This window comes from Monopterus albus, unplaced genomic scaffold, assembly GCF_001952655.1.
Source record: "Monopterus albus unplaced genomic scaffold, M_albus_1.0 scaffold20.1, whole genome shotgun sequence".
Taxonomy (NCBI): Eukaryota; Metazoa; Chordata; class Actinopteri; order Synbranchiformes; family Synbranchidae; genus Monopterus; species Monopterus albus.
The window spans coordinates 3,639,311-3,647,930 of record NW_018127900.1 but is presented as its reverse complement, the minus strand read 5'-3'; the positions used below and the strand labels follow the sequence as shown (position 1 = coordinate 3,647,930).

The 8,620-nt window shown below is 40.0% G+C and overlaps 1 protein-coding gene across 2 annotated transcripts in view; it reads left to right on the top strand.

Annotated features, from left to right (window-relative positions):
* The first annotated feature begins 11 nt into the window (after window positions 1–11).
* Window positions 12–8,620, top strand: part of cspg4ba (chondroitin sulfate proteoglycan 4ba) — a 17,866-nt gene continuing 9,257 nt past the window's right edge. Inside the window, exons 1-4 of one of the 2 annotated variants that reach the window (XM_020593845.1) lie at window positions 12–314; window positions 3,707–4,180; window positions 4,659–4,835; window positions 8,289–8,487. In XM_020593845.1, the coding sequence (XP_020449501.1) occupies window positions 21–314; window positions 3,707–4,180; window positions 4,659–4,835; window positions 8,289–8,487 (1,144 nt within the window). In that variant the 5' untranslated portion in view covers window positions 12–20. Of the gene's footprint in view, window positions 3,102–3,706; window positions 4,181–4,658; window positions 4,836–8,288; window positions 8,488–8,620 lie in introns of both variants that reach the window. The other variant, XM_020593844.1, reaches the window with a different exon arrangement.

Here is an 8,620-nt window from a genome sequence, read left to right as displayed (position 1 = left end):
CTTCAGCCAAAGAGGGCATTATGCTGTACAGCTCAGCCAGAGAGGGAGAATTTGTGGCTGTAGAGATTCAGGAAGGTTTGCCAGTGGCCATTGTTGGAAAAGGTGGAACCAAAACCGAGCTTCGTTCCCTCACATTCATCAATGACAGGAAATGGCATTCCATCAAACTACATCTCAGTTTCAAAAGCCTTGAACTAATTGTTGATGGAGAAGTGGTGAAAAGCAGCATTAACTCTCGTTCAAAGGTGCTTCAACTTAAAGGTCACCTTTTCCTTGGCGGTATTGATGACAGCACCAGATCAGAAGTCAGAAAGGTGAGGCTTATTTCAGTGTCTGGAAAGCGTGTCAAAGGAGGTTCCTTCAAAGGATGTTTGAGGAACATTAAAGTCAATGGAGTGAAGATGGGCCTCTCTAATGCTATTGTTACCAAAGATATCTCAGTTGGTTGTGAGCCAGAGAAAGAACCAGAACCATCAACCACTGAGAGTCCCACAACTGCTGCAGGATTCCTTTTTCACTTAGTGACACCAACACCATCACTTTATATGTCCACCCTCGCAAGGGGCTTGGATAGAAGGTATGGTTTTGATTTTGTGCAGTTTAAAAACCTTGTAGTCCAGGAGGGTGGTCGAGCATCTCTTGAGGCCAAACACATCAAGGTACTCTTGGACTTCAAGATGCTTGGCATCCGACAGTCTCAGATCATGTTTCGAATTCTGGAGCAACCAATGCATGGTCAGATAAGGCTGGACATTGATCAGGACCAAGAAGAGAACACCTTCAGCATGTTGGACCTTTGGCATGGACGAGTGATGTACATTCACGGAGGCTCAGAGGAACCAGATGACTTTTTCAGGTTTTCAATTTATTCTAGCAGTAGAAAACAAGTTCCTGATTATCTGAATGGCAATAAATTATATCGTTACAATATTACTGTGACACCTACTAATGATGCACCTGAATTGAGCCTCCCTGAAGGAAATCTCTTTGTCCTGTTGGAAAACTCAAAGAAGCACCTCACCACGGATATTCTCAAGGCCACAGACATTGACAGCAGCTACACTGACCTTTTCTTCTCTGTGCTTGGAAACTTGAACGCCGATGCAGGATATTTGGAAATTGAAAACAATCCTGGCAAGGCAGTGACCTCATTCTCATATTTAGACTTGCAGGAACTGAGGGTGTACTATTTTCACACAGGGGTTCGAAACTCAAGGATAGTTCTTAGAGTCAGCGATGGGGAAAAGATCAGCAACACTGTGGTTCTAAGGGTCATGGCTGTAGCACTAGAGTATAAGATTACCAACAACACAGGTCTTGGGATCATTCAAGGAGAGACAGCTATAATCGGTTCAAAGCACCTGGCTGTAGAAACCAATGCAGTCAAGCAAGCTGTAGATATCCGGTATGATGTTATTGAACCCCCTCAGTATGGAGAACTCCAGAGACTTCACTCAAGTGGTGAATGGAGACCAACTGACTCATTTTCCCAAAGGCTTCTAGAAAAGGAGCGCCTGAGGTATGTTAGCACTTTTCAAGACATACAGACATCCAACACTACGGATTACTTTAAATGCAAAGTTAATGTCGCTGCAAGGGCAACCATTGAAATACTCTTCCAAATCACTGTGAAGTGGGTGAAGTACCACCTTGTGAGGAATGTTATAATAGACTTGGATAAAGTTAGGAAAGTGACACTGGACTCAGAGCATCTTTTTGCCACAGCTAAAGGTGCATCCCTCTTAGAAGAGGACCTTTATTTTCGGGTTCTCACTACACCAAAGAAAGGGAGACTCATGCTCGACACCACAGTCTTGACAAAGAACTCAACCTTCAGCCAAAGAGATGTAACAAATCTAAAAGTACATTATGAGCTGGTCGACAGGCCTTCTGAAGATACAAATGACAGGTTCAAATTTCAGCTGGTTTCAAAACATTCTCAGTCACAAAACTATGATTTTCAGTTTTCCATTAAAGCTGATATCAACAGCATTTTTATGAGAAATAATGGACTCTCACTTCTGGAGGGAGAAAGTAAACTTATCACAAAAGACGAGCTGTTTGCGGAGACTTTGAATACAAAGGATATGTACTACACAGTCATAAGCAGCCCCAAACATGGAACGCTAGCTCGTATTAGTCAGTCAAATTCCAATACTAGCTACAACAACATCTTAACCTTTAGTAATCAGGATATATTAGAGGAACGGATCATGTATATACATGATGACAGTGAAACAACTCAAGACGAATTCACTTTCATAGCGTCCACCAGTCAAGGGTTCAAATATTTCATTGCAGAAAATGAAATTGGCTCTAAAGAAGGAACATTTAGTATATCCATTCGGCTGGTAAATGACCAAAAGCCGATACGTGTCATAGATAAAGTTTTCCATATAGTAAGAGATGGACAGAGATTACTCACTCAAGATGATTTGCGCTATCATGATGCAGACTCTGATTATGATGACAGTCAGTTAATTTATACTCGACATGGAATCCCGATGGGAGATCTAGTGCTTGTTAATGACACTTCTCATCGGCTGTTCCAGTTTCAACAGAAGGATTTGGAAGAAAAGCGGGTTTTGTTCATTCACAAGGGCGTGAGCACTGGCAGGTTTGTGCTCTTTGTCTCAGATGGAAAACATTTTGTATCGAGCCTTTTAGACATCAGTGCACACGACCCTTTCTTGAAGGCTGGCAACAACACTGGTTTGCTGGTTCAGAAGGGCAAATCAGCTACTTTTTCTACCAGTAATTTTAGTGTCATATCAAATTTGGACATACGCAATGACCATGAAGTTACTTTCAAGTTGGATGAGCCTCCCAGGTACGGAGGACTTTATCGCAATGAAACAAATGTGGATTTGTTCACACTGTGTGACTTAAAGGATGGACTAATTTCCTATCGGCACAATGACAAAAAACATCTGGCAGACTATTTCAACTTAACAGTGAAAGCTAAAGGTCTTCGGCTTGCAGTGAGGATCAATATGAGAGTTTACCTGGAAAGCCACCAGAGGCCACCTATTGTGCAGCATCACAATACATTAGTGGTGGAAGAGGGACAACCAGGAAAGATTGATGAAACTAAACTAGAGGTGAGTGTTTGTGTGGGTTAGGGATTAAGAATTTCTAATAAACAATGTTCATGCAGTTTTATTTTGGCTCAAATGATGTGAAGGCCATTTGGAAGCCAGTCTGTTATTTATTGATTGATTGAGCACGATCCAATTAATTTGAACCCAGTCAGTGTGTGCACTTCGATTTGCATTATCATTACACTTTCAAATAATGTTCTTTAGTTTTTTTATTTTTGATCTTTAAATACCTACAGAGGAATAATGATTATAAAAATTGGACTTATATTATTCACATATAACAATAATATATTTTCTTATCCTGAAATGAGTATTTTAGTTTAAGATGTCCTTAAACATTCTTTTACAGCTATGATAACAGAAGGGAAAAAGAAACAATGTTGGGCACAACCTAAATTATAAACGTTTTGTATTGCCATAACACTTGTTATGTTCCTGCACTTGTTTTTAGCTAATACAAGGGTGAAGTCTCAATGCAGACCAACATTTGTATATATAATTTACAATGATGCCATGCTACAATGAGAGCAAAATAAAAACTAAACTTTAGTGACATGTCTAACACTTCAAATTTAACCACCAGATATGTTTTCTGATTGTTGCAGGTTACTCACGAGGACAACCTGCCATCTGAGATTGTATTCACAGTCAAGGTAGCCCCCTCTCATGGATTTATCCGCCGTTTTGTTGAAGCAGAGGCGCGCTACATTGGAACAGAACAGTCCCCTATAAAGACATTTACCCAAGAAGACATTAACAGAGGGGACATCCTTTATATGCAGGTGGAGCCCAACATAGTCAATGATACCTTCATCCTCGATGCCACCAATGGGGTCACTGACGTCAGCGACATTAGGATGTCCGTTGACATCGTCCCACGCCTCATCCCACTGCAGGTGTCAAACTTCACACTGATGGAGGGTGCTTCCAAGGCGTTGACCCAAGATGTGCTCAAAGTCTCCAACCGACATTTTTCTGGTGTCAACTTTGTGTATAGTTTGACTGAGCCCCCGCAGCATGGTCACATTGAGCACTCTCGACATCCAGGTGGGAACATAACCTCTTTCACCAGGAGACAGGTGAGTTGTACTTAACTGCACTCTTAGACTGGCACTTGGATTAGTGGATAAATTATTTATTTAGTATGGTAGTAATATTCTTTTTTTTTGTCATTGCCATTTTACAGACATAGAAGGATTTAGAAGAGAGGGTATTTTCTCTTATTTGGTCCAGATATACTGTGCTTGTAACCTAAAATATCTTCTTAATTAAATTATTGTTTAATGACGTTTAGAATAATTTGCTTAGACATGACAATTGATGGATTGATGATTACTGTATTATCTTCTGGCTTCACAGTAGTCCTGAAGCCATAAAGCCACAGAGGCATGCTTACAATGTTTGTAAATTAATTAAATGACCACATTAAAGAGTATTACCCTAGCCTGACCCCCCCCTCATCCTACCCCAGCTCAAATCTCAAACTATGTCTGTAATGAATGGCTAAACTTTTTACATATCATATTCTTACTAATAATTTTCTTGCTCTCTAACCAGGTGGAACATGAATTCATTTACTACATCCATGACAGCAGTGAAACTGTAGCTGACAGCTTCACTGTGGTGGCCAATGACACAAGCCTGAGGAAGCAGAGTGCAGCCCAGACGGTGTACATCCAGGTTACAGCTGTCAACGATGAGCTCCCTGTTATTACAGCCAACAGGGTCCTCAGGGTGAGTTTAGACTGCTGCACTATTTTTAAACTCTGGGTATTTTTTTTAACTAGTGGGTCTGGCCCCATAGCTTCCTGACAGTTTTCATGGGGGCAGTGTTGCCAGTTGCTGTGGCTGGCTATCTGGATGAAGGAAACTATGTTTGCTATGTGCAGGAGGGTCCAGGGGGCTGGCAGCACAGAAAAGATACTGACATATGTTTTGATGGTGCCAGGGACTTGTAGAAAGGTCTGATATGGTGTTAAATTTTCAAACAGGCATTAAAATATGCCACTACTTTTATGGGGTCAATTAAAAGAAATATTCCTTCAGTGAATTAAAAAGGGAGCCGGTCTTTTGTATAATTTGGCTTGACTGGACATGGTCTCTAAGTCCTCTAATGAATACAATCAATACTTTTTTTTCCTGATAGTCACTGACGCAGCGATCTAAACATGTTGATGATGTCTTTAATGCAAATGCTAGGTGTTAGGTGGAAGGTCAGGATTTTAAAAGGGAACCGGATTCTTGGTGTCCACAAGGTGGCTCTCTGCCACTGCACATGATGTCAGGGGATTGTCTCTACTTTGCATGTTATAGATTGATAAATGTGAAATAAACCTTAAGAGAATCCTGCAGTAAATATTAAGCCAGGAGGAACAAAAATGACATAAAAAGCGAAACATGTCAGTTATCTACTGTATCTGCTCCTAATATTCTGACCCTGTCATGTACAGTATGTAGCTGAAGAATGCAAAAATACACTTCTAAACATAATGTAGTCCAGTAAAACACCATCTTTAACTATGACTTCAGTAATAAGCATATACTTGAATTTATACATTTGACAATTTCACCAAAAACTGAAACATTTTGAGCTTCATAAACATAGATTTTATGGCGGATGTTAGAACAGACTCAGTGATTCCTCTGTAGAACTGTATCTTCCTGAGCTGACGCAGGAAGTACATCCTCTGCTGCTCCTTTTTGATGGGAGACAGTGGAGCCCAGGAACTTGAAGGAGTCTGCTGCTGATACGGTGCTGCTGAGTATGATGAGGGGGGTATGTCAGCTGATTTTCTGAGATGAAATTAAACATGATTTAACTGTCAAATTTAATGTGGGACTAAAACTGGCTGAGTTAAAAACACAAGCTAATTAAAATACCCAAATAAATAAACATAACAACTGAGGTTTGGCAGTCAAGACATGCAGGAATTCAATAAAGTGGATCAAAGATACAAGTGTGGTGGGTTTGTTTTTTTTTTGTTTGTTTAAACTTGGCTGTCACTAAAGCTGCAACCTGGTGAGCGCCCCATCATGTTTGAGGGACTGAGCTTTTCTCCAAGGGGGCTGGTTGTGCAAACTGATCTCATTTGTTTTTTATCTTAGATGTGGGAGTTTAAAGGTGCTAATTGAAAAAGTACCCTATGCTTCTGTTCCAGTGAGTAACAGCAAGTGAGAGACAGCTCAGTGCCAGTTACACCTCCTCCTTTGATTTTAAGGTGAATTTTAGGGCCCTTTAGACTCCACTGTCACCAAGGTAAAACTCATCCTCAGATACTTTGACGTCCTATGTTTGTGATAGGCTTGCAGCTGTTCTGTCACAAAGTGTTTTGTTGCTGCACCCACTTCCTCCTACCCTGCAAAGTTTATACTTCATCACATTGCTCACATTAACCAACTTTCACAGAGCAGCAGTGAGAAGTTGGCAACAAAAATACTTGCTTGATAGCCAACGTGTGAACACTCAGATGTTTCTGTGATCACGCTGTTTGTTTAAAATGGCATCATACTTTAGTATGGCCAGCCAGCACTGCTCTAAAAGGGGAATCTGCACTCACTATTTTACTAATATGACTGATTTGATTTTAACATTACAAGGAAAGCAAAACATTCACTGTGGTTCTCTGTAATTTGACTCATTGTTCTGGAAAGAATTTTAACCTTTGCTAATTTACAGGATGTAGTCTATCATAAACTTGGACATTCGGTAGAAAAGGCAAAACAGAATGTGTATATCTGACATTTCAGCAGTTCATTTGATAAGCTCTTGCTTTATTGATGTTAGAGAAATAAAGCCAGTCTGCATACTAGGTTCTAGTGGTGGCACTTTGAAAAGAAATCAGTTTTCATAGCAAGGCAGCTTTATTTATATACTGTACCACATTTCATAAGACAATTCAAAGTGCTTTACATAGGCAAAGAAAAACATTAACAAAATTAAAACCCAGAATAAAATCAATCAAGGCAAGATAAAGATATAACAAAGCTAAAAGAAGACATTTACCGTGCAGTAATAAGTTTTAAGTTGTCCTAAATGCAACAGGAAACAAAGGTAGAGCAGCGAAACCAATCAATCAAAGGCACCGGAAAACCTGAGGAGTTTCTAGCAGGTTTCAATTTTGATTTGAAAGTGGCTTTAGCACTTTAAAATTAGTTTTGTGGGTGACTGCTAGCCAGTGCAAGGAGTTTCTAGCTTGGACTCAAGCTGAGAGCTCATTTTCATTCTTTCCTTCTTGTGGCCAAACGAGTGCTATGACAATATGAACATATAGATAAGCCTGTATATAGTTTGTCATGTACAGACAGTAGTTTATGTAGCTGTGGTTTTGAGAAACAGGCACTGATTAATACACTTGACACAGCAGGAAATAATAACATTAACAATGGCTTAATTCCAGATTTCAAAGTCATATATTGTTTAGTTTTTTGTCTCTGCTTTTCAGTAGTTACTGTTGAATGACACCCTGAGTGTACAGTTATGCAACAGTTGCTCTGACCTTGAGTATGAGTATGAAGCTCATTCTGTGTTGTGTGTCTGCATGGGTCGGTAGTTTTTGTGATCGCTCTGGGCTTTGATTTTACATGGAAGCAGGTTGTTTACCTGTGCCAACACTCTACAGTACATCCAACTGTGTTTACAGTCGACACCGCTTTATTTAGTCTTCATTTGAATTATGTAGTTCAGTGTGACCTGAGTGATTCCCACTGACATTTTCCACACCCGCAGCATTCTGGGTACTTTGTAGGTGGTGATGAGTAACAAGGACATATCAACTGTTTCCTTTGGTGTTTTATGTGTTGTGTTTCCTTTTCAGATGTATTATATATGTGTGGAGAGTGGATGTTATACATAGCTGCTTCTCAAGATCATTTAATTGATGAAAACACATATTCCACTTTTATTCTGAAGATATGTTTTTTTCCAGAACACCTGAATTAAGGAGATTTATTCAAAGAATGACATCCACAAATAGAAGTTAGCTTTAATATATCAAGTTTTTATAGTGTTGTGTAAGAAAATATGATATGTCATTCCATCTATCAAAATAAATGGCAACTCCCATTTGGCTGTCAAATTCTTACGTCATGAGCCACGTCAAACAAAATGATTCCTATGTTCCTTGAGGCGTGTGTTTTAATGTAGATTATCGATGACACCCGTTGTGTTCTTGTCCATTTTGTGTCCAGGTCTGGGTGTCCTCAGTGACAGAGATCAGCCCGGGGGATCTGATGGCGCAGGACCAGGACACACCCCCAGAGGAGCGTCACTTCATGGTGACTCCACCAAGCAATGGACACCTGGCCCTGAAGAGTGCCCCCATGAAGGCGGTGCTCAACTTCACCCAGGCACACATAGACCAGGGACAGCTGTTGTTTGTGCACAAAGGTAAAGTGTGTTAACTGTCACCTACTGAATATAGTACACTGCAAAACACAGGGGTAAATTGGAGAGACGTTTATTAATTCAGTGTAATAGTTTGATTTGTTTTGAGTTGATTTTTCTTTTGCATTTATACAAA